Here is a 25,965-nt window from a genome sequence, read left to right on the forward strand (position 1 = left end):
TACTGATGACCACTCAAGAGTTTGGTTTCAGAAATAAAAAATGTGATATGGAACACTCCAATTAAATACATTGATTTATTTGTGACAGTTTGATATTATTCGCTGTCTTTGTGGCAACCATTTTGTAGCGCATTTGTAAGTCTGGCAGCCAGTGTAAATGACGGAGCATTTTATTGGCGCGATCATGTCCATGCATGGGGGTTTGAATACGTCTGATCTCGCTGGATCTGAAAAGCGTCCACACGGAGTGTATTGGGATCTGATGCACCGAAGTTCTTTCAAAGTCCCGCAGGGCGTCCTGGTGCGTGTGGTACTGCATGGCCACTTAGGACTTGGCGAAGGCCATTGTCTGCAAGCTGCACGACCGCAGACTGGTTGGCGAACTGGGACGACTACTGTTGTAAATACTGTAGCAGGGTTCAATTTGGTGTGGATGGCACGGATGTACTAGGGGTACAGAGTCTATCGCCACCCCATGGACTTGAACCCTCCCTGGGCTTGCTGGCCTAGTCTATCAGCCTCCCTTAGGTAAGAGTACGTAAGCTAAATTGGTCTCATGATGCGACAACATTCACACGGAAGGTATTGGGATCTGCTGCACCGAAGTACTCTCAAAGTCCTGTAAGGCGTCCTGGTGGGTGTGGTAGTGCATGGCCACATAGGACTTGGCAAAGGCCAACGTCTGCGAGCCGCCCGGCTGCAGACTTGTAGGCGAACTGGGACCACTACTGTTGTAAATACTGTAGTATGGTTCGATTCGGGTGTTGATGGGCGTGGACGTGCTGGGGGGACGGGGTCTGCGCCCGCCCCTAGGACTTGCACCCTCCCTGGACTGGCTGGGCCCGCAGGCCTGGTCCACTAATCTCCTCTGCGCCTTGGGCGAGAGTACGTAAGCCGAGTTGGTTTCGTGATGCGAGGACTTGTTGCGGTTGACTTCCAGGCTGCCCTTCCCCATAGCATGGAGACGAGTCTTGCGTTTGCAGCAGAGGAGCCCCAGTGCCACCCAGTGGAGGCAACAAAGAACCCTGCGACGCAATCCCGCGCTGTTACGTGAGTACACGAAAGGATTGATGCCCGATTTCAGGAAAATGAGCACAAAACCGCAGAGTTCGAACTGGTAGTGCGAGAAAGTGATCTCCGGTGAGAGGGCATCCCTCGCTAGGGAGATACCCATGGGGAGGCAACACAGAAGAACAGAAAAGACGATTACCACACAGGTTACCACGGCTTTGGAGTCTTTTGTGGCCACGTTGACGGTGGAGACCATTTGGCAGCAGGTAGCACCCTGGGCAGCACCCGGGACCAGCGGTTTGGTTCTGTAGGGATGCGTCTGGACGTTTTGGAACTTGTTATATGTTTGGTTTCGGTACAGAGGGGGTTGGGTGGTACACTGCACCCCTTCAAAACCAGAGCTCACCACTGGAGGCAGGGTGGGGGTGCAGGTGGCTGCTACCGCCATGACGGGGCACTTTCGCACTTGCGCGTTTTTGCGTAAAGTCTGCGCAATCATTAAGTAGGAAACGGAGACTACGGCTACGCAAAACGCAAAATCGGCAAGGTAGGCGTACAAAACCATCCTGGCCTGACCCCCTACAGGACCTGAATGGGGTAAACAGGGTCCGTCACCACTCGGGTAGGCTCGATAAGTGAGCAAGGTGGCAATAGTGAAGCTGGAGGTCCACAACAGCGCTGTAAGAGTCAGGGTGCACGGGAAAGACGCGGTCCGGTTGGGTTGTTGACCCAAAACCATACGTAGCCGGTGCAGGGCGATGACGGCAACCGTCTCCAGGGACATAAGTATAAAACCCGAACTGGTGAGGTGAAAAGCAAAACAAAAACCCTTAGAAACGCCGTCCCCGCCATTGGCGTCCAGGTAGAGCACCAAAGCGAACATGGGGGCCGTCACGCAGCAGATGAACAAGTCGCAAAAGGAAAGGTTGAGGATCATGAAGTCAAAGTTGGTGCGGAACTTTCGGAAGGCGGGGTCGAAGAAGGAGAGAAAAACCACCAGGTTCCCGTAGGAACCCAAACAGAAGATGAAGACCAGGAGAAGGGAGCAAAAAGTCAAGGTGGCCGTGTGGACGACCGCCCAAACTGGATGGGAGTTTGCCGTATGGCTGCTGTTGAAGCTCACTTGCAGCTCCGCTGACGCCTCCGTGCCGTTATTCATGGTTTTCCTCGCATCGTTTCCAGAAAACCAACTTGAAGTCCACGATTGGAGGATGCAGGTGCCACCGTTGCTTCCTCCTAAATGAAACAATGGAGAATAGTGATGCATGGTAAGCGAGTAAAATGGCTTTATGCGCTAGCTCTTCGAGGTGTAATCAAATCAATGAGAAACGCTCCTTTCTCTCTTTAACTCTTTCCTTTGCTCTCTCTCTTTCAGTCTTTCTCTCTCACTCTTTTATTCTCTTTCTCTCGCACTCTCCTTTTGTCTATTTTTCTCTCCATCTCTTTTGTTTGTTATCTCTTTTTCTCTCTGTCCTTCTCATTCTCATTTTCTTTCTCTTGTATCTTTTTCTGTCTCCTTTTTTGTCTTTTGTCTCTTGTTTTCGCTCTTAGTCTCTTCATTTATCTTTCTTTTTTCTCGCTCTCTTGCTCTCACTGTCTCTTTCTCATTGTCCTTCTCCCTTTTTTCCTTATCTTTCTTCATGTTACTCTCTGTCTCTTTCTTGCTCTCTCTTGGCAATATTTTTTCTTACTATCTCTGTCCCTTTTTTTTCTGTCTCTTTCTCTCTTTTCCAATTTCTCTCTCTCGCAAACTTTCTTTCTCCATCTTTCACCGCCTTTGTCTTGTTTCTTTCCTTCTGTATCTCTCTTTTTCTCAGTCTCTAACTTCCTCTCTCTCTCTCTCGATCTGTCACTGTCTCTCTTTACTTCTCTCTGTGTCTCTCGCACTCTTCCTTTCGCCATATATGTGTCTCTTTTTTTCTCTTTCTCCCTTTTATCATCTCTCTCTCGCTTACTGTCTGTATCTTGTCTCTTTCTTTACCTCTCTTCCGAAGATGCTTGTGACTGGTCAAAACAAGGGTCATAATCTCTGTAGTTTGCTTAATATAAAAAAGTTGAAAGAGTTTACTGTATATCGATACAATAAAAGCGATTTTAACACTTTAGCATTAATACATTATTTGAAATTCATTTTCTGCGTGCTATATTAATATAACATTAAAAGGGGCGGTGGGTGTGGCGCAAGAGCGGTTTAGGAGTCGAAAGACTCAACTATAATCAGTGAGCCAAGCCGAAAGAGCCAGTTCTCTAAAAAGAGCCGGAATTTCAATCACTAATGGAGAATGGATTCTAATTAGTGTCAAAACAAAAACCGATGCGCATGCACACATCGCCTATAACTCGTTTTTACGTTATCATCTCATCGCCTGTATTTGACACAAATCTTACCTTAATTCACAAATCTTTCTCAGATCTCCATCACTTAACACAGCCCATCTTTTGTCAAAATCAGCTCGCTGGCACGTGAACGCAACGCATCTTCGTAGCGGAAAGATATCTCCATTTAGGACGTAAAACGCACTATTGCGTTGATTTTAATGCGATCGGAAACGTCATAGTCCCCATTTTTTAATCGTTTGGTGGGCGCAGGAGGGTTTCTCGTCTTCTTGGCGACGCATCCATTTTTGACACCAGCGAGCGGACGCGCACTGGTTAAAAAAATGGAAAAAATAAAAGCCGAGAATGAAGTCACGGCGACGCATGCGAACGCAGCATCGAGCGCTGCATTCAACTAGTGCCTTAAAGGGACAGTGTGTATTTTTGACCACTAGACATAGAAACTGAAAGAAATGTTTACGGTATCATAGTCAAACCTTCTACTCTGTCTGTGTATTGTTTTTTTTTCAGTAACTATCTTGTATCTTATACAAATGTACGTGTAAATGTTATATTATGAATTAGATAGAGATGGATACTTTATTCATCCCCGCAGGGAAATTCACATTTCCAGCAGCATCCCTTCGCTGAGAACAAAACAATAATAAAGCAAAAAGAATACAATATACAAATGCCCAATGTGACATGCTAATACCCACTGTAGCGTGTTATATAGAGTATCTAGATAGTGCTACACAGAATACACATTGCAATAAAATACGGTAATATGCAATGTAGGGGGTGTGGTTTAATGCGGGCCTCTACTCCGCCGGGTGGAGTTAAAGAGCCTCATGGTATGAGGAACAAAAGACCTCTTCAGTCTGTCCGTGGTACAAGACTGTGATAGCAGTCTGTCGCTGAAGCTGCTCTTCTGTCTGGATAGAATGCTGTGTAGTAGATGTGATGAATTGTCCATGATTGACCGCAGCTTATTTTTATAATATACATATATATATATAATAATAAATATAAATAATAATACCTTTGACGTACTTACAATCTTATACCTGTGTACTCCAGGCTTTACATGTTGGGCTACAGCATTTTGCCACCTAAAAACGCCTACCACTTTTCTATAAAAAATACTACATTATCCATGGGTTTTGGTAGGAGCTAGGTTTATATTTTTGATTGAGGCTATGGTTCAGGGTTTTTGCTGTAGCTATTGTTAATGTTGGAGTTAGGGGTAGAGTTTTGGTTGCATGCGGGTACCTTAGTTGGTATAATGCCTGCATTTTAGTCACATGACTCTGGTTTCAATTTTTGTTGTTGCTGAAGCAACCAAAACCCTTATTCTAGCGCCTACCAAAACTCTAACCCTGAAATTTGTCCTTTGTTGACTTGGCGGATCGAATCCTTAACCTCGTGAGTGTGATATAGGAATCTTATCATTTAAGATACACCGGCTTTTACAAACTACAACCAAAACTAACAAGAACCCTAGCTCCCAAACCATAACCAATAATATTGCATAGGGAAATGAGGTAAGAGAGCTGCACTTCACTAACAGGATCCTGAGTTCAATCCCTAGACAAGGCAGTACAAATCCTTAGAGAAGGGTTTTTGTAGGAGAAACAAAAACTCTAGCTCCAACCAAAATCCTAACCCCAGGATTTGTACTTCTTTGACTGAGGTTTGAACTAACAATCTTGAAAGTGAAATACGGGACTATTATTATTTAAGATACTGGTGCTCTTTCAAATTCTGGTTCAAATTCTTACTCTAACTCAACTATAGCCTAGAAGCCTTATATCTGTGTGTGGAAGACTAGCATCTCAGAATGTTGGTAGCTTAAATATTAAGATGTCTGCATTACTTTCACAGGGTCCTGGGTTTGAGTCCCAGCCAAGGCAGTGCAAATCCTATGATTTAAGTTTTTGTTGGGGAATCCAAAACCCTGACCTTAGCACCAACAAAAACCCTAATCAGCGAGTTAGAACTTCCTTGATAGCCAATTGAACCCCTAAATCTGTAAGTGTACTACAGGAATCTAACCATTTGAGCTACAAGCAACCAAAACTCTAACCCTGGCGAGGTCCAACCGAAACCATTACCCAAGAACCCACAATGCGGTGTGTGGAAAACGGGCATCTTACCAGTTGTGATACTAGTGATGTCCCAATTGCTTAAAAGGAGGACATCACATGATGAACGCAACAATGTCATCCATTTACGTGAGGCCCGCATCAGGCATTCTACCACTCTTTGAGCGGCTTTGCTATTAATACACTGACTACAGCTGTCCCCCTGGGTGTTAGCCGCTACACAGAGGTGACAGAGCAAGTATTGTTTATTTGCTGTTAATAGTGTCAATAAAATTGTTCAAACCAAAAACCCAATTGCTTAAAACCCTAACTCCAGCCAAAGTTTGGTGACATGCTATACAGTAATCCCTCGGTTATCGCGGTTAATGGGGATCAAAACCACCCGCGAAAAGTGAAAATCCACGAAGTAGCGACGCACCTTCAAAAATGCTTAAAAAAGTTTTTTTTTAAATTATCTTATTTTATTTATTTTTTTAGACCCGGTTAATGTGGACCAAAACCACCTGCGAAAAGTGAAAATCCACGAAGTAGCGACGCCCTTTCAAAAATGCTTAAAAATATATATATATTTTTTTTTTTTTTAATTTAATTTTCTTATTATTTTTTAGACCCGCGAAGCTCTGAACCCGCGAACGTGGAACTGCGAAGTAGCGAGGTCCCACTGTATCCCGAAAGTGTATGTAGGGCCTCCTGCATATCACCCAAACACGGTGTGGATTGATAGTTTCGCATTTTGTTGTGTTGTACAGTGTATGTTCCCTCTACACCATTTTTTAACACCAATGCTAATTGCTAACTGGCATTGCTAACATGTACTTTATTTTTGTTTTTGCATATTTTCACAAGCAGAAAAGAGCATAAGAGTATATAACCTAGTCGTTTCTTATTTTGAAAAACGATTAAACATTCTATCACAGTTAGTATATGTGTAGATTAAAAACATTAGTACACGTATATTTTGAGTTCGGTCTCACCAACACTAGTTTGCTGCATTACAGGGAGTGCAGAATTATTAGGCAAATGAGTATTTTGACCACATCATCCTCTTTATGCATGTTGTCTTACTCCAAGCTGTATAGGCTCGAAAGCCTACTACCAATTAAGCATATCAGGTGATGTGCATCTCTGTAATGAGAAGGGGTGTGGTCTAATGACATCAACACCCTATATCAGGTGTGCATAATTATTAGGCAACTTCCTTTCCTTTGGCAAAATGGGTCAGAAGAGGGACTTGACAGGCTCTGAAAAGTCAAAAATAGTGAGATATCTTGCAGAGGGATGCAGCACTCTTAAAATTGCCAAGCTTCTGAAGCGTGATCATCGAACAATCAAGCGTTACATTCAAAATAGTCAACAGGGTCGCAAGAAGCGTGTAGAAAAACCAAGGCGCAAAATAACTGCCCGTGAACTGAGAAAAGTCAAGCGTACAGCTGCCAAGATGCCACTTGCCACCAGTTTTGCCATATTTCAGATCTGCAACATCACTGGAGTGCCCAAAAGCACAAGGTGTGCAATACTCAGAGACATGGCCAAGGTAAGAAAGGCTGAAAAACGACCACCACTGAACAAGACACACAAGCTGAAACGTCAAGACTGGGCCAAGAAAAATCTCAAGACGGATTTTTCTAAGGTTTTATGGACTGATGAAATGAGAGTGAGTCTTGATGGGCCAGATGGATGGGCCCGTGGCTGGATCGGTAAAGGGCAGAGAGCTCCAGTCCGCCTCAGACGCCAGCAAGGTGGAGGTGGGGTACTGGTATGGGCTGGTATCATCAAAGATGAGCTTGTGGGGCCTTTTCGGGTTGAGGATGGACTCAAGCTCAACTCCCAGTCCTACTGCCAGTTTCTGGAAGACACCTTCTTCAAGCAGTGGTACAGGAAGAAGTCCGCATCCTTCAAGAAAAACATGATTTTCATGCAGGACAACGCTCCATCACACGCATCCAAGTACTCCACAGCGTGGCTGGCAAGAAAGGGTCTAAAAGAAGAAAAACTAATGACATGGCCTCCTTGTTCACCTGATCTGAACCCCATAGAGAACCTGTGGTCCCTCATCAAATGTGAGATTTACAAGGAGGGAAAACAGTACACCTCTCTGAACAGTGTCTGGGAGGCTGTGGTTGCTGCTGCACGCAATGTTGATCGTGAACAGATCAAAGCACTGACAGAATCCATGGATGGCAGGCTTTTGAGTGTCCTTGCAAAGAAAGGTGGCTATATTGGTCACTGATTTGTTTTTGTTTTGTTTTTGAATGTCAGAAATGTATATTTGTGAATGTTGAGCTGTTATATTGGTTTCCCTGATTAAAATAAATAATTGAAATGGGTATACATTTGTTTTTTGTTAAGTTGCCTAATAATTATGCACAGTAATAGTCACCTGCACACACAGATATCCTCCTAAAATAGCTAAAACTAAAAAAGCCCCACTCCAACTTCCAAAATATTCAGCTTTGATATTAATGAGACTTTTGGGTTCATTAAGAACATGGTTGTTGTTCAATGATAAAATTAATCCTCAAAAATACAACTTGCCTAATAATTCTGCACTCCCTGTAGACTAACACTTTAAACGAAATCTACCATTGCTTTTCGAATTTGAACAACAAAAAACTAGAGACAAGTATTTTCCTCGAGAGCTGCTTTATTTTGAAGCGGAACAAAGTTTTTGCACGTGGTACGTTAACCAATTTTGGTTTCAAATAAACACGTTGCTTTTTGGAATATTCTGGGGACAGATTGAGTTTCGTGCATAAAAATAGACTACGCTTTATAATCTACCGCTTTTTAATGTCTAGAGTTCAGGAAGTACGGTTGCACTTTATATTTGCTGCTATGCTATTGACAGGGTTGGGTAAAGTTACTTTAACTTGATTACTTCCAATTACTTTTGGATTACTCCAATACCAACTATCCTAATAAAAGACAAAAGAAACTAAATATGAATAAAATTATGACTCTCAACACGTGGTAAGATTTCTCTCCTGGCTTTGATCTCCGGCAAAACTAACATAAAATGCGACAGAAACAAAATGAAAATAAATCCAAACAGCTTGCCAACATAATTTTTGCCGTTCCATGTATTCCGTTACTCCCCAAGCCTGCACAAAATGTAGTAATTTTATTCATATTTAGTTTCTTTTGTCTTTTATTAGCATATTTGGTATTGGGGTAATCCAAAAGTAATTGAAAGTAATCAAGTTAAAGTAACCCTACCCAACCCTGGCTATTGAGAGAAAACATTATAACAGGGGTAATTTTAGGTTCATAGCACCCAGATCACGAGTGGGCAAACTACGGCCCACCGAACATAAAAGGTCAAAATATAATGAAGATATATATTTAATGTAAATATAGCACTAGTGCGTTTTTTTACATTATTTTTCCAATATCTAATTACTTTTAAATCAGTTTAACCCCTTAATATTCCTTTAAAATTTGCCTAAATTCCTAATCCAAGACGTTCCCAAAGTAAATCAAATGCTGATCTCGAACCGTTAGGGTGTCTTTTGAAAGATAACACTCTGAAGTTCTGTCCCCACCTAAAATAATCATGGCAAGTCCTACTAACATTGAGCAATCTGAGTTGGGACCCACAGAAATAAATATTTGTTCTCGCTAGAATGTTTTTTTGAAAGCAAATGACAGCAGAAAAGTGTAGCATGGGCATCATAGCTGGAAAACAGGAGAGAGAATAGCTTAAAGCCTTACCTGATACTTTGTCAAATTTGATCACCATCTGAAAAACATTGTATTTTACACGTGTTTCAAAGGGTAGGTGTAGGTGTGGCCATTTGCAGACGACCAGAAAATTAATTTGTAAAAGATTGTGCAACTGTGTATTTTACTTTGGCAATTTTCCAGACATTTTGAAAGAGTTGTAAATGTTTGACTTCTCTTCCCGCATCTCTATCAGTTTTGGGCACACTTGCGCATAATAATGGTGCGTGAAAATGAATCACAAGTGGCGTGACGCACGTTTATTTTAGGGTCTAATTTGAAGACACGCTTTACATCTGCTTGTCATACTTCTCAGAATTTCATTGGCTAACCAATATGTCAATCGTCATTTGAATCTGTTACTACTGGCAAAGGTTTTCAGAGCTAAAGGAGGCAATATCCGTTGTATCAATACAGGCCCACTTACGCTAATGCGGGCTGTGGAACGTGAAAGAAAGCTTGTAATTGGCCAAGAGTGGCGTCAATCAAAAGGTCAGAGGCTTACTACCATATTGGGAATAACTTTGATTGTTTATTTTTAAAGGAGTTTTAAAGCCAAACACACAAATTAAAAAGAGAAATATCGAACAAAGCAGAGATGCTTTTAGGTGGATTTTTTTTTAAATGTGTCGGCATTATTGTGTTTTGGAGTCAATATTTCACATGGTTGGATTCACTGGACGGTCCTGGATATAACCAGTCCATACAAAGAATTGTCTAATTAGCGTGAGCTATCTTGGCTTTATAGTTTTCAGGTGTCCTGTTTCAGACTGATCGTGATGTTTTTCTGAGTAGATTTTGAAATTGAATCCCATGAGTTTAAGCTTTCCAATGATATGTGGCATGACGTATTTCAGTGACATCGTACGAATGTGCTTCTCAACAGTTCGCCGGCGGGCCGTCACGTTAAGGGGCATGTTCTCGTAGTCAACAAGCACACTCAAACATATTCCATTGTATATTTTAGGGTATGTATACTCAATTAGGCTAGATGCTGGCATCAGCATTCAGGGTTCATCCCTGCATCCAATCACAATATGGTAGTAACAACATAGTAATAACTTATTTTAGAAATGCATTTTAAGCTCTTACACTTTGTAAGTAGCTTTTAACCTCAACAACTAAGCCTTTTACTAATTATTACAACCTGGTAATAGCATAGTCGTAACATAGTAACAGCATAGCAATACTATAATAAGTAATTTCAAAAAGTTAAGGGTAAGGGGCTGGCATTAAGGGTTCAACTCTACTTCCAATATTAACAATGTGCTCGTAACTACATAGAAATAGGCCACTAAGTTATTTGAAACATGCATGTTAAACTCTTACACTTTGTACTAATCTGAAAAAGGGGCTTTCAGCTTGAACCACTGTGCATATTTTAACACTGTTTCTAATTATTATGACTTGGTAATAAAATTGTATTAGCATAACAACGACATAGCAAAAACATATGTTGTCATTTCAAAAAGATTATATATTTATACATATTTTTTTCTTTCAAAAAAACAAATGAGTATAAAATGTATTTTATAAACCATTTATTCATACATATAGTACAATAGGCAACAGGTACATCCAAAAAAAGAAAACTCACTTCAGTTTTTGGCACTACACTATACAAAGGTGAGGTACTAAATGCTTCCAAGATTGGACTCCTTTCAAGTCTTCAAGGAAAAATAGAATTTGAACAAAAAAATAATTGCAGCTCGTTAGGGAAAATGATTGAAATTATGGATCGATGTAGTTTTGCACGGGAGAACCTTGCAAAGTGTCCGCCGTGTCCAAAACTGTGAGAGCACCACAAGAAAAACAAAAAAACGCGCTTGCGTTTCGATGAACTCTGCTTCGAGTGCTTTCCCCAAATAAAAGTCACGCCCACCTACGACTCAACCCGGAAAAAAACACTTGCTAGGAGACAAAAAAATGCAGCATTTGGAAATTATAAATAAATAAATAGGTCTGCATATTTGCTAAAGTACACTCACCGGCGTTTCGCTTCATTTTTGTCAAATCCGAAGAGTTCCATCGACAACATTTCTGGAGGAGGATACAAACGCTCCGCTTGACGGCGAAGATCAAGAAAACGCCTCGCACATCATATTGGCTAAGTCGATTCTCGGGGATGAAACCCTGGGAAATGTGTCCGACCTTCCGCGTTTTAAATCAAAAAACAAATGAAAATCTGTACAGAAATGGTGCGTGCTGCAGGTCATCCATGGTTGCTATGATTGATCCTTAAATATTAAGTATAGAGGAAATGCAAATGAGCTACATGGATAATACGCAACATTTTGAAGCGCCTTGAAACTGCAGCGATATCCTCCATGCGAGCTGGCTGGCTAGGAAGTAGCCTAAAATGCAAAAACAGAAATAGAAGTGAAGTCAAAAAAAATGCCGCAAATATTCAAATATTGGTCATATTGATTTATGAATAATCAATGGACCTAATGACCTTAAAGCTAGTTCATTTTAATCCATGTATTCTGAAAAAAAAATCTTGTTCATATTCCTGTTGTATCACAAGTTATCGATTGTGTAGTATTCTACTTTTTTCCACTGGCTCATTCTCTAGCCAGTCATATTAACACCTTGGCTTTAGGCTAAAGCTGATTTGGGACATATCAGGTCAAGAATTTGGCGAAGGTTTCTCTTTTGTTTTTGTTTGGGGTCAGCCCATAGGTATCCAACTACTACCAAAATATTATGTTTTAACTAATAAGCCAAAACAGCCAATACTTTGCCAATGTTTAGTAAAAATAATATCTGAATGTTTGTGTTAGCCAATATTTGAGACTTTACTAATCCAAACAAGCACACCTAACTATAACTAAATTGCCTAACGATAAAAACAATCATACCTTCTTATTCATCTGTATTTTTGCACAATTTTGGCACTAAATATCAGTGCACTAGTTTCATTGCACTATTTTCTGATGCAATTACAAATTAGGCCAGTCAACAAGCACCATCTTGTTCATGTTGCTTATCCATCCTAATATATTTATATTAGGATATATTCTTATACATTTTTCTATTACATGTTTATCCCAGACAACCACCTCTAATCTTGTTTCAAACAATGTTCATTACGTTGTAATAAACAACAGTAAAAACGATTTTAATTAAAAAAAAACAGATTTACCAGGTGTTACATACAAGGTTTTGTCTGGACATAAGCAAAATGTGGGATTTTGATTGAAAACAGATCATTGTTTTCTTTTAGTTAAACAAAAAAACATTTACTGTAGAGAAGCTGATATTCAAGGGCATTTGGAGAATTCCCATCCCAAAAAGTATCTCAAAGTTTATTCCATAGATGTCGCTAGCAATATTATAGTAATTTTGAAATGCCATTTCTTAATTTTCTAATTTCAAGGTTCTGTTTTCTTGTTTGGATTTTGAACTTCCCTGCAAGTAAGAGGAGTAGACATTTGAAAAATTCCTCATTTCTATATACTATATCATTGTATTGTACAAGTGTTTTTGGTGAAAATATATATACGTAAATGCTTTTTTGTACTGTGCCTGAATAAAAGAAACAATCAATGCTTATTTTGATGCTATATTATTCCTCATTTAGTTGCACCCCTATTAGGTCTCTCCTTTCTTGAAGTTGTTACCAGGCTTTAAGCGTAGTAGCACGGGGACACCAGCAGGTCAGTGAGCACCAGCAACTGGTCGTCCGTGAACTGCTGCTTGTGCTGCTGCCAGTTGTCGTGATGCGTCCTCCGGAAGTTAGACAAAGTCTTCTTCACCGTCATCTGCGGCATCAAAATCCGGATTGTGATATCACGGAAGGTGCAAAGGCTTACACTTCAACGTACTTCGATGGGTTGTGTGTCGTTGAGGTGTGCGCTAAGGTCCATCAACAACTGTGGCATCCATGTGGGCACATCGTACGGGCTGGAAAGGATGCAAGCGCTCAGGCCCAGGACTCCGGCGTGACGTCGCACCAGATCTGCCAAAACGCAACGTATGCATAAACTCAAACGTACCGTGAATCTCGGACTACAAGCCAATACGTCAGTTTTCGGCTCAAGAGCAAAAATTAACCCAATAATAAGTGAGCTGCTTCCACGAAAAAAAAATCAGGCGTAGTGATGGCAAAATGAAGCCCCATGAAGTCAAGTCATGTTTATTTGTGACGCCCCTAATCACAAAGAGTCTCAAAGGGCTACACAGACTGCAAACTACAGACTTTTATGACACTGTCCCCCTGATCTATGAATGAATGAATGAATGAAAATTTTATTTCGAACATAAAAATAAAAACAGGACAAAAACAATGAGTCAACAACGAAATAATGTCCCACAAAATGTTCGAAAAGGGGTAGTCAGAAGCAGATGCTTATTTTTCCTACCCCTTTATCTTCCCTATTAAATACATTTTATAGATAGCTCCCTCTTGTGTACAATACAACAAAATCTCATGGATATACTTATTACATAGGTCAGATATCAATAATTATAAGTTACAATAATCACATATTTTATACACTAATCTTCGCAATACCCATCCCTCAACGTCATAATGCGCATAATGTCACTGCGGCACCAGTGATAATATCAATAAAAATAAACACAATATTTATAACAGTTCTGATGTGATAATAGCACAATAACAAAAAGTTAGCCATGGTTTGAAGTGCAGTATTTCCAGTCTCCCTCATATCCCATTTTCTTCATCTCTGTATTTCGCCAGTAATGCTTTTTTGTATTTAAATTTGAACACATGGATATTTGGACATTGTTTGATTTCATTTTGCAAATTATTCCAAAGTCTGACTCCACACACAGACACACACATACTTCTCCTGGTGGTTCTCACCTTTGGGATTTTGAATTCACCACAGCCCCTCAAGTTATAATTTCCCTCTTTCCGAGTGAATAATCTTTGTATGTTTTCTGGCACTATGTTTTTGTTGACTTTAAATAACAGTTGTGAAGTGAAAAATTTTATTAAATCATCCAGTTTCAATAAATTGGACTGCATGAATAAAATATTGGTATGATCCCGATATCCTACCCTGTGTATGGTTCTTATTGCACGTTTTTGAAGGATAAAAAGGGGCTGTAGAGAACTTTTGTAATTATTTCCCCAGACTTCTGCACCATATGTTAAATATGGCAGAACGAGAGAACAATATAATAAATACAATGCATTATAATGTAAAAGAACTTTGGTTTTATTAATTATTGAAATGCTTTTAGATACCTTTGTTTGTATGTGTCTGATGTGTGTTTTCCAACTTAGTTTATTGTCTATTATGACCCCTAAAAACTTAATTTCTGATACAATGTCTATTGTGACACCATCCATTTTTACTTCTAAATTTTGATTTGCCTTACGATTACCAAAGAATATTACTTTGGTTTTATTTAAATTTAAAGATAATTTATTTATATCCATCCATACTTTTAGGTTAATTAGTTCACGATTAATACAGGTTACCAAATCCATATAGTTATCATTTGAATAGAAAATGTTAGTGTCATCTGCAAATACTACTATTTTCAATAGTTTTGAAACATTAAAAATATCGTTAATATATAAATTAAATAGCTTTGGTCCCAGGATAGAACCCTGTGGTACTCCACAACAGATGTCCAAATATTCAGATGAAAACTCTCCCATTTTTACATATTGCTTCCTCCCCGTCAAACTTTGAATCCATTTCAAAGCCACTCCCCTGATGCCATATCTTTCCAGTTTTTTTAATAGTATATTATGATTAATGGTATCAAATGCTTTTTTTAAGTCAATAAATACCCCGACTGCGTAGCTCTTCTTTTCTATACTGTGGGTGATTTCTTCTACTGCATCAATAATTGCCATTGTTGCTGATCTGTTTGCTCTAAAACCATATTGACTTTCATTAATCAATTTATGTTTATCTACAAATTGTTCCAGTCTATTATTGTAAAGTCTCTCTAATATTTTAGAGAACTGAGGAAGCAGAGATACCGGTCTATAGTTTGTAAAAATGTGCTTGTTCCCATTTTTGTATATTGGTATAACTTTTGCTATTTTCATTTGATTTGGAAATGTGCCTGTTAGAAATGATAGATTACAGATGTAGGTCAATGGTTTCACAATGCTGTTTATAATTTGCTTAATTAGTACCATATCGATGTCAAAACAATCCATAGACGTTTTGTTTTTACAGTTGTTAACCACGTCTAAGATTTCTGATTCCGTAACCCCAGATAAAAACATGGTCTTGGAGTTCATTTTTATTAGTGACTCAAATTGTTTACCACTGCACTCTGGGATATTTGCAGCGAGCTCTGGTCCAACATTTACAAAATAACTATTGAAATTCTCCACAACTTGATTTAAATTATAATTTTCACTGTTCTTATCAATAAAATAGTTTGGATATGCATTGCTTACATTCTTTCCTTTTATTATACTATTTAATATATCCCAAATACCTTTGATATTACTTTTGTTATGATGTAATAAATTGGTATAGTATAATTTCTTGCTTGCTCTTAATATTCCTGTCAATTTGTTTTTATACGTTTTATACCGGGTTTCGGCTTCCTTAGTTCTTAGTTTAATAAATTTTCTATATAAGTAGTTTTTTTTCTTACAAGCATTATGTAAACCCTTAGTTATCCATGGATGATTTACAGATTTATTCTTAATATTAATTTGTCTCATTGGGCAATTTTTGTTGTACTTGTTGGTGAATATTTCCAAAAATATGTCAAACGCACCATCCACATCATCTGTACCATATATAGCATTCCAGTTTTGTTTAACTAAGTCATCATACAGTGATATAATAGTCGCTTCAGTTCTAACTCGTTTGTAAACATAATCCTTAATTGATTCTTGTCTAGTAACCTTTTCATCATATACTGTAAATACTGGTAGGTGATCAGAAATATCACAAACCAGTAACCCGCTGACATTTGTAAATTCCATATTATTTGTAAATATATTGTCAATGAGTGTTGCACTGTGTGAAGTGAGTCTACTAGGCCTTAATATAGTTGGGTACAAACTCATACTGTACATCATATTAATATAGTCATCAATGTTTTTATGGTTGTTTGGATTCATTAGATCGATGTTGAAATCTCCACAAATGAATAGTGTTTTGGCGCTTATTGTTGAATATGTTTTTTCAGCCCAGTTTGTGAAGGTTTCCAGATTTGAGCCCGGTGTTCTATACACACAACTGACTATGATATTTTTCCTTTTTTCATTTATAATTTCTATTGTAATACATTCAAGTAAATCGTCAATGACAAATGACATGTTTTGTAATATTTTCGATTTTAATCTTTTGTGCACATATATAGCTACTCCACCTCCTATTTTGTTAGTTCTATTTACATAGTTCAGATTATAATTATTTAATTCAAAATTTACACCCCTTCCCTCACTGAACCACGTTTCAGAAACTGCAATAACACTAAACGGGTTCTCAAATTGTTGTAAGTACTCAGTGATGTCATCAAAATTTGTGTACATACTTCTACTGTTAAAGTGTATTATTGAGAATTTGTCTTCAGATTTAACAAAGGTATTGTATTCATTTCCAGTATAATATTTGCAATTGTCTGAGCTAGCTGATATGAATTTGTGGTCAGGATCGAAGTCATCTAATCTTGAATTATTGGAGTCAGTGTGATTAACAATGCTCAGTTCCGGTAAATCATGGCCTAATATTTTATGATTGATTTTTTTATTGTGATCTGTAATAAGGGTGTCCATATTGTCAGTCCAGGATGCCATTGTTACACTTCAGGCAAATCTGTCCAGCTCCTGCATTTCTCGAACCCATAATATTTTTGCTTGTTCCGGAGTGCCGTTTAACTTTATGTATACTCTGCAGTTTGAAGTCCATGTTCCTTGTATTTTGTTCGTTTTCCTCAAAAATCGAGCCTGTCTTGCAATGTCAGAGTTTTTTTTGCTTAAGTGTTCATTTAAATAAACATTAGTCCCTTTTAGTTTTTTTCCTTGCTTAAGGATTTCATGTTTCCGTTTTCTGTTAACAAACCTTACGATGGTCGCCTTGGGTCGGTTGTCACCTCTCGTTAATGGGTGGCATGCTTCTATGTCCTCAGCATTGATGGATATGCCTTTTTTACTCATAAAAGCAATGACCTGTTGCTCAGCTGAATCCTCATCAGCATCTGTTGCAATATTTGTATTTGCCACAGCCTTGGCATAGGTCCGAGGTTTGATGTCCAAACCGGTGATAATGATGTCGTTTATCCTGGTATACTGTTCCAGATCTGCTACGCGTCCTTCTAGTGCAATAATCCTCTTTTCTTTCTCCATGTTTTCGTTTTTTAGGTCTTTGATTTCTGCCATTAAACTCAAAATTGTGTCTTGTTGTCTGGTGACGATATCCATTTTATCCATTAAAAAGCCGAGTGACTTTTTAATTTCCTCGAGTTCTTTATCTCTGCTCGGCATCTTGAAAATTTCACGTTCCTCTTACGGCACCGTCCGCTGGTCGCATCACCCAATCGCCCTCTGAGTCTCAAGTTGTTATTTTCGCCGGACTTAGTTTCCCCGACTGTTGGTCGCTATACAAGTAGCGCCGCCATGTTTGCCAGCGTCAACAATGGCCGATCTTTAACGTTGTGGCGACAAGCTTTTGGCGTTATGGCGACTCGCTCTTGACGAAGCACACTCAAACGAGCGAAGAGACGATTCGACGCCGCAGAGTCAACCAAAAGCCGAACGGTCGACGAGCAGGAAAGAAAGCGGCTGCGGGGAGTGAAGGCGAGTCACGTCCCAGCCGAAGCTAGCTTGACTGCCGCTGCCTACATTACGGCAAAGGAAAAACTGAAAACCTCAACATGAGGAAAATGAAGAAACCTTGAGAAGGGACCACCACACATGAGGTAACCCCATTTCCAGGATGACCAGGCTGCAACGGAGGTTGCAATAACAATGAATACCCAGATATCGTCAACAGGAAATATAGGTCATTCATAAGCTGTAGAATAGAAGTGTGTTTTAAGCCTAAATTTAAACAGTGAAGCCCTCAAGGGAAATGCTCCACACACACACACACGTAGAGGCTACAAGATCAGGCAGGGTTCCTAAACCTAAAGGCAAGAAAAATCCAAGACTTTTAAAGACTTTTGAATGCCTTTTAAAATCAAATTTAAGACAAAGTCAACCAAAAACCCAAATAATTCTTGCACATTGTGCATCATACTCATTACATGGCACGCCATGTCGCCACGTTTGCCACTATTATTTTGAACCACACTCAAAACTAGCGAATCACTTCCTGAATCAGTCACTTGGTGAATCTGCATTGTAGGCCTTCAAACGTCACCGCTTGCGTCATCTACTCACACCTTGACTCGCAGATAATGAACCACTCATCACTAATCAGCAGACAGTAATTGTTAGAAAGATTCCAAGCATTAGCGTATGATTTTATGTAGTAGCAGCAATACTGGGACTCCTCTATCACTTTGTAATGTGTGCAAGGGATGGGAGAGCTTAAGATCAGTTGCATGACTCTGCATGTCTACAGTCTGTTGTAATTGTATTAGCCTCTAAATTTTAGTCAGCAAAGTACATTAAGCTTTGTTTTAAGAAAAAAAATTCACACTTCTGCATATATGTTTATGCCAATTAAATGAATATGTACTGTTGCGCTAGTTCATTAAGATTGACTGCTGTAAACATAGTCTACAAACGAGTGTCACACAAAGTGATTTTTTTTTTCTAAATGAAAGAAATGGACATGAATTAGCTCATTTTTATGGCTGTTTAAGCCTACAGTTTAAAATGCAAAAAACAATTTGAGTTGTTTTCGTAACAATGCACCTACAGCTTTTAATCAGGTGCAATCTGTAGTCTGGAATATACAGTACTCATATTTCCCTATATGTAACACTCACCTCCAGAAGGGATGGGGTCCACAATGGAGTCCCTGCCCCTCTTTCTCTTTTTAGGGAGGCGAGTCTTGCACAGAGCCTCAAAGTGAGCCTGCATGGGGGCGTCCATGCGGAGGAAATTGCACTGGAGGAAGCCGCTGAGCGTGGTGGCAGCCATTTCTCTTACCTACGGAGGGTTACAACATTAAGTAAGCATTCACAATTAGGCTGCAAAGATTTTAGTCGAAATTGATGAAAAAAAACGATGATAGAAATAGTCCACAATGGATTCCATTGACTATCGTCGTCAGACATGTTTTACCAACAGAGTGAGGCACCTAACATGATTATAATTTCTGCAGAGAGTCGCTTTTGCACAATAGCGTCTGTTTCAAAACGGTTACATACAGAACTGAAGGAGTCAACATAGAGCGTATGTACCAAAAGATGTCAAATTTGGGAGCATTTAAGCCTCGATACGGAAAAAAAAAAAGACTAATAGCATGGCAGTACCTCGCTGATACATGAGCATTTAAAAAAACTACGCCGGACAGTTGAAAATGAGTCTGACTCGCCTCTGTACGATTCAAGTAACATTGAAGCCAATACAGTTTTGATCACCTGGATTGAACATTTTATACGCCTATAGTTCACTTTAACAGACGGCTTAAACGTTATATGCTTGACTGTGCCTGACAAATGAATGTGAAATTAAATGCATGCAGTCCAAAGAACAAACTTAAGTTGTTAAAGGCTAAAAACGACAAACTTCAGTTAGTAAAACGTATCAATTTTCTTGTGTGGATTATCATTTGATACATAATTAAATCAACTTCATGCTAAAGAAAAAATGATCCAATTATTCAAATAATCGTTTCAATAGTCGGTGAAAAGTCGTTAGTTGCGGCCCAATGCACAATAGAATGAAGGCGGAACGGATACGCATTTTGAACATTGGGCTGTGTTAAATATTAAGCGTAACAAAAAGACGACAACTTCCAGCTCTCCTCCGATCTGTGTTGTTTCTACGGCATCCCTCGCTTCCTCTTTCAATCTGAAAATGATCTCCATAGCAACAGATTACTGCAGCCACTGGTTTCCATAGCAACAGTCGAAGGACAAAAGGGAGGGGTGTGCGTGTGTTTGTCATGGGGCAAGAGGGGAGCTTGGAGGTGAACTCTGAATCACTACCATGAAGCTCAAAGATAACAAATGAGCACACCATTTTTGTGGCAAACTCCCAAAAACCCTTTTTGGGTTTATATTGGAAGTTGAATTTTTTTTTATTATTTTGTTACCTCCAGCTGCTCGTCCTCCAGCAGCCTTATAACCAAAGCCCGCACGTCGTTGACAGCTTTCTGGTCGCTCATGAAGGTGAACAGGTTGTAAAACGCCATGATCTGGAGGTACGTCAGCACCGTGTAGCGGGCGTGCCAGGAGCTGCTGCCTGCAATCTGCCGACACACATTCACGTCATTGAGTGTGAAAGGGGCGGCGCTCGCGTGAATGCAGCTTTCATATATTAGGAAAAAAGGCTGCCTTCATGCATATGCTCAATTTATGAGTATTTTAAGGTAAAATACTAAAATTTATGATGCAATCGAGTTCCTCAGTTTAAATTTTATGGACGGTAAGAACTTTGTAACCCTAAATGGCAATTTTTGGGTAGCATTAAATTATGCTTATGTAAATTTTCTATTTTGTTACATAAACATTTTTGAAAACACACTTGTTTTTGTTAGTTTTTCACTTACAATTTTTCCAGTATTATTATTCATTTTATTCCTAGAAATTAGGAATATTACTATGATGGTTAGAGTTTAGAACTTTAAATTCTCAAATACAACATTTTAAATAATGGTCTTATTTTGATTTATTTGCAAAATAACACACATCTGTGCATGATTTCATATATTCTAATATTGACCCTTTGCACGTGGCGCCATGTAGCCTTCTTTTGCAGAATGAGAGCCATGACAGACGGCAAGGAGCACTTGAGCGCATGGCAGTAGAATTGAATCAAATATCAAAAACCGCGACAGAAGAAAATAACTATCACTTTTTACCATGGTGATTTATTCTTGTCGGTGGTCAAGCTTCTAAGCACGATTTGGAATTTTATCCCTTTTGATGAGGACAAAAGACGACAATGTTATCTGCAGTCAAACAGAGGAACTAATGCACAACACGGGCAGCCCTCAAGTATTCTAGGATTTGCAGCTATCATTTTCTACCAGGTACGTTTGATGTATTCCCAAGAAATTTTATGTTAAGTAAGTACGAGTTACGTCAAAGACACTCGATTTAATAAGTTAGATAGTGCTAACTAGCCATGTTAGTGTCTTATCGTTGCAATTCCTTACTACGTGAAAAATCGGCTTTTATTATGACGAACCAGAATTTCATAACAGTCATCTTCTGGAGTCAGGCAGACTGGACAATTTGTTTGGATGTGTAAATGTGTCCAGAGAAAGATCGTATCACTCGGTAGCTAGTGTTGCTAATGCTATCCTCAGTTTCTCTAAACGGCGCCCTTTGTACTTTCATAAAAGGTGAGCCACCTCATCTGACAGATGCACAATATTCATTTGTTTAGACATTTCTAATGGTGTTGAATAGTATAGGTGTTTCTGTTGCTGTCAATTGTTTACTGGCCTCACCCATTGTTTAGTAAGGGTTACAACCATCTGTCATGGTGTCACGTGGTTAGGTTACGTGTGTGCAAAGGGTCAATATTAAATCTCTATAGGGCACAAATAGGTTATATGCGCATTTGTGCTATCTAGTGGAATTGATTGTAATTGTTGTGTCCGTAAGCAAAAGTCAGTGGAATAGTACAAGTAAGCAAAAACATTGTTTGCTGTAAAAAACGGACCAATTAGTTGAATATTGACAATTTCCCTCAATACACTTCTTGGACTTCATGGTGCAGTGTAGAAGGTGCGAGTTGAAAATCATGAGAAGTTCATGGAAAATGTGTTCATTTTGACTAACATGACAGCTAGGATATTTACAAATATCTTTAACATCTTTGTGGCTCAGAAAAGACGCAATAATTTTTCATGAAATAAACCATATTCATCCAAAAATATATATTAAGTTAGGTCAACAACTGTTGCTTGATCACTTACCTCCTGCAGGGCATCAAGCACCATGGGGATCTGCTCTGTGTAAAGGAGCCCCTGGGACATGAGGGTTAGGCAGGTTTTTGCATCCCTCTTCAGCTCATCGTAGCTGTCATCGTTCTCTACAGGAGCAATCTGCAACCAGATGCAGTTTTCATACTTGAAATGAAATGAAATGATCTGCATTTATATAGCGCTTTTCAAGTCAATGACTTCCCAAAGCGCTTTACATTGTGCTTCACATTTCCCAATAGCGGCCGTGATCTGTGCAGCCATGTAAGGCGCTAACCTGCTTATTGGGGGTATTGGGGGTTCAGTGTATTACCCAAGGACACTTCGACATGTAACACGGACAAGCCGGGATTCGAACTGGGATCCCTTAATCCTAAAACGATCGCTCTACCTCCTGAGCTACTGCCGCTCTCCAGTTCAAAATACAGTTTAATCCAAGGGTAAACAACATTTTTGAAGCTGAGAGCAACACTTTTGTTACTTATTATTACTAAGGGCTACCAGTTTGAGATTTTTTTTAATAATTTAAGTTATTACTCTGTTGTTACTATGTTATTATTATGTTATTACATAGTTCTAATTATTTTAAGTTTGGTTATAATTAACTCAGTCAATCATTAAAATCTCTTGCCAGTTTAGAAGACCCCTGCTTTAATCTTTGTGCAAGACAATACCTTGAACAGTAAGGGCAACAAACGCAGATTCTCTGGAACGGCGGTAGAGTAGGAGCGGCCTGCGCTTGCAATCAGCCACTTTAAAACTGCAAACACGTTGATATCATTAAAAAAATATACGATTTTACATGGCATTCTTGGTATTAACTCACCGGTTTGGAGGATTTTACATGGCTTTCTTGGTATTAACTCACCTGTTTTAAGAAGTTTTATTGCTTGCGTTCTCTCATCCTGCTCCCCCACTTCATTCTCTTCCACAACATGGTTCTGGATCTCCTCGTCACCTTCAGTCAGGGGCTTTAGCTGGACCAAAATTCGGTCTGTGAAGTCAGAAATGCGAGGCGAGCTGGTTTTCTGAGTGTAAGGCAGGTTGACGTCTATCATGAAGATGTAGGTCAGTACGCTGGAAGGAACGGGAGAGAAAATACAGGGTTTCCAAGGTCACTTTATTTCTGTTGCTTCACGAGACCATAACACAATCTCACATTGAGTAATCGGAAGATAAAGTACTTGCTTGATTGAAATCTATGAACAAAATTAGGTACGGTTTTAGCAACGGAATAGATAAACTAAGTTAATGAGACTTATCGATTTTATTGTTTAACCATTTTTCTTTGCAAACACATTGAAAAATGTCATAATCTCAAGTGCTTAGAAGGAACTGATGTCTCACCTCCCAATTCGCTCTCGTACATTTTTGTAAACCTGAGTCAATTTGGGTTCCAAATATTTCAGCAGTCTGTGAAGGAGCTCTGGCACACGCCACTCTTGCTGAGCAAGGCCTCCTTGCAGCACATACAGGCGACTGGGGTGGGGTGAGAAGAGAATGTGTTTTTTTGTGTCAAGTCAGCATTTTACAAGCGCTCTCAGCACTATTACTAAGGTGGGCAATCTTTCTACTGACCAGGCATCAACAAATGAGCCTCCCTCTCCATTGATTGGAGACTCCATGAGCATCTCAAACAGCCAGTGCAATTTGCGAGGGTCTCTACTCTCCTATGGATAGGAAAGAACAGACAAAAAAGGTCAGGAAAAATGAAAACAAAAAAGAAAAAAGTTAAATGTAGAACAAGAAAGCTTACACAGGCTGTGGCAATGCATGTTCCCCAATCTGTGTATGTTTCTACAGTGATGTTAGACATAGCTGTGCGTAGGATTGGACACAAAACTTCCCAAAGGTGTTCGACCTGAAAATGCATCACTCAAAATGAAGTTAAAGACAAACAACAGTAAACAAAAAAAAAAAAGAAAAACTAAATTTCACCTTTAAGTAATTCCAGTGTTTGCATCCTCTGATGAGGCCAGATATGATCTCGGCCACACATCGCTGCTTGCTCTCATGGGTGTCTGCAACCAAGCGCTCCATGTGAGGCAGCAGCAGAGGCAGGAAGGTGTCACAGAAATTGCGGAACAATCCCTAGAAAATACATTTCAGAAATAGCTTTAATCATCCTCTTTTAAACAGAAAGCACTTCTCCAAAATGTCCTCACCTTGAACAAACAGAACCTGCGCGTGCTGAACTTGTCTTTGCCCTTTCGATCCTCCAGCGAGAGATATTCAACAAATTGATTAATGAATACCGGGTCTGAGAAATGATCATAGATGATCTGTTCCCGCTGCACAAAAAAACAGGGTGACAATTTGTTGATAAAATACAGAGATTGTTACTTTTGTGTGCTTATTATGTATGCAAACCTCTGTCATTTCCTCTCTTGTTAGGCTCTGTTTCGGCTGTTCATTCTCAGGAGCATATATGGTGAGTTTCCTAGGAAATATAGAAAAAAAAAAAAAAACACTGACTAAAACACAACTAGGAGTACCAAAAAAACAAAACTTATGAAAAAAAGTCTTAAACATGAACCTTGGCCAACTGTAGTAACCCCAATGAGTTTTTTCCACAAAAACACACTGATCCCAGTCCTTTTGGGTCCTTGGCAGGCTTTTGCTGTTATACTGCAGCCACTTGTTGTCTGGGCGGTCACCGGCCACGATTTCACTACCAGTCTCGTCAAGTTTACCTAATTCCAAAACGAAATTTGAAATTTGTTAGGGAAATATGTGTATAAATGCAAACACAATGCATGGCAAATACTCAGTGCTGCTTACAAAGCTCAGATGGGCTGACTGGCACCTTTTTATGGGGCCTTTTTATTTGTTTCATAATGCCAGCTACAGCTGATATTGCCACCTGTTGGATAAAACACGGCATTGCTCTACCCATAATCCATCAAAATAATTTGGGCATAATTTCAAAAACTGGACAGGGACCTCTCACCTTGCGGACATAGAGGGAGTCGTGGTTTAGGGTTTTGACAAAGAACAAAACAGCTGCTGGTGGGAGTTGGTGGTCATCTCTCAGGAGCAACGACAAAAAGCCAATCGCGATATGTTCAAATTTCCATGGCCTGTAATTATAAAATTAAAGTTCTAACCAACGTACAAGTTCAATGTGCTATTCAAAAGAACAACTTACAAGTTTCTGTTGCCGAGGCAGTTTAGTAGATCGCCAATGAGCTGCTGGTACTTCCTAAAACACAATGGAAAATATATCAGGCCTAATACGAACAAAAATAAATGTTACCCAAAGTAAGATTAAAAGACAATAGATTAAAAATAACTTACTCGCTACATTCTAAGTTCTTGAGTTCCTGCCTCTTGACACCTTTAAGTGTCTCCTCATCTGAAGGGACAGATTCTTTTGGAAGGGGGTTTCCAGTGACCATAAGTTGTTTGGCCACACCACATGTCTCTTCAGGGATCTGCAGGATGAAAGGGTCAATTTCTGTTGGTCAGTAGAAATCTTTTTATGCATATGAAAAAAATATTTTTTTACAGAGAAGTTGATGCCAATGGTTTCATACTGCCGGTGGATTTTGTCCGCAAGGTCATCAAACAGCCGCACAATTGAAGGCTTCTCCAAAGACATGGCTGAACTGAGGCCAGATCGAATAATAGCAGGCCACGTCAGAACAATGGAGTCCCAGTCATGCAAATTGGCCAGGCACACTCCGATGTGACTGCCGAGGAGACAATACAAGGCACCCTGGAAAGATAGAGAGACAATCACATGCCAACATCTAAGTACTGGAATCCAAATCTAAAATAGACAAGATGGCAGAACTTAAGAGTTTGTC

General features: G+C 39.4%; 2 protein-coding genes across 2 annotated transcripts in view; both read right to left on the reverse strand.

Moving 5' to 3' along the window:
* Positions 1–528: 528 nt before the first annotated feature.
* On the reverse strand, positions 529–3,666 carry gpr75 (G protein-coupled receptor 75). The gene is made up of 2 exons (XM_088351915.1): positions 3,400–3,666; positions 529–2,247 (listed from the first exon to the last, which is right to left on the reverse strand). The coding sequence occupies exon 2, from the start codon at positions 2,168–2,170 to the stop codon at positions 572–574; it is 1,599 nt and encodes a 532-aa protein (XP_088208041.1). The 5' UTR covers positions 2,171–2,247; positions 3,400–3,666; the 3' UTR covers positions 529–571.
* Positions 3,667–10,676: 7,010 nt separating this feature from the next.
* Positions 10,677–25,965, reverse strand: part of psme4a (proteasome activator subunit 4a) — a 29,587-nt gene continuing 14,298 nt past the window's right edge. The window contains exons 28-47 of the mRNA XM_088350799.1: positions 25,665–25,874; positions 25,454–25,590; positions 25,305–25,358; positions 25,107–25,236; positions 24,938–25,019; positions 24,693–24,849; positions 24,527–24,596; positions 24,322–24,447; positions 24,095–24,247; positions 23,913–24,017; positions 23,735–23,826; positions 23,504–23,635; positions 23,025–23,233; positions 22,831–22,916; positions 22,151–22,279; positions 20,318–20,473; positions 19,044–19,206; positions 12,980–13,113; positions 12,776–12,916; positions 10,677–11,506 (exon numbers count right to left, since the gene is read on the reverse strand). Of these exons, the coding sequence (XP_088206925.1) occupies positions 12,782–12,916; positions 12,980–13,113; positions 19,044–19,206; positions 20,318–20,473; positions 22,151–22,279; positions 22,831–22,916; positions 23,025–23,233; positions 23,504–23,635; positions 23,735–23,826; positions 23,913–24,017; positions 24,095–24,247; positions 24,322–24,447; positions 24,527–24,596; positions 24,693–24,849; positions 24,938–25,019; positions 25,107–25,236; positions 25,305–25,358; positions 25,454–25,590; positions 25,665–25,874 (2,460 nt within the window). The 3' untranslated portion in view covers positions 10,677–11,506; positions 12,776–12,781. The remainder of the gene's footprint in view (positions 11,507–12,775; positions 12,917–12,979; positions 13,114–19,043; positions 19,207–20,317; positions 20,474–22,150; positions 22,280–22,830; positions 22,917–23,024; positions 23,234–23,503; positions 23,636–23,734; positions 23,827–23,912; positions 24,018–24,094; positions 24,248–24,321; positions 24,448–24,526; positions 24,597–24,692; positions 24,850–24,937; positions 25,020–25,106; positions 25,237–25,304; positions 25,359–25,453; positions 25,591–25,664; positions 25,875–25,965) is intronic.

Source organism: Urocampus carinirostris, chromosome 13 (genome assembly GCF_059441175.1).
Source record: "Urocampus carinirostris isolate Australia breed hairy pipefish chromosome 13, RoL_Ucar_1.0, whole genome shotgun sequence".
NCBI lineage: Eukaryota > Metazoa > Chordata > Actinopteri > Syngnathiformes > Syngnathidae > Urocampus > Urocampus carinirostris.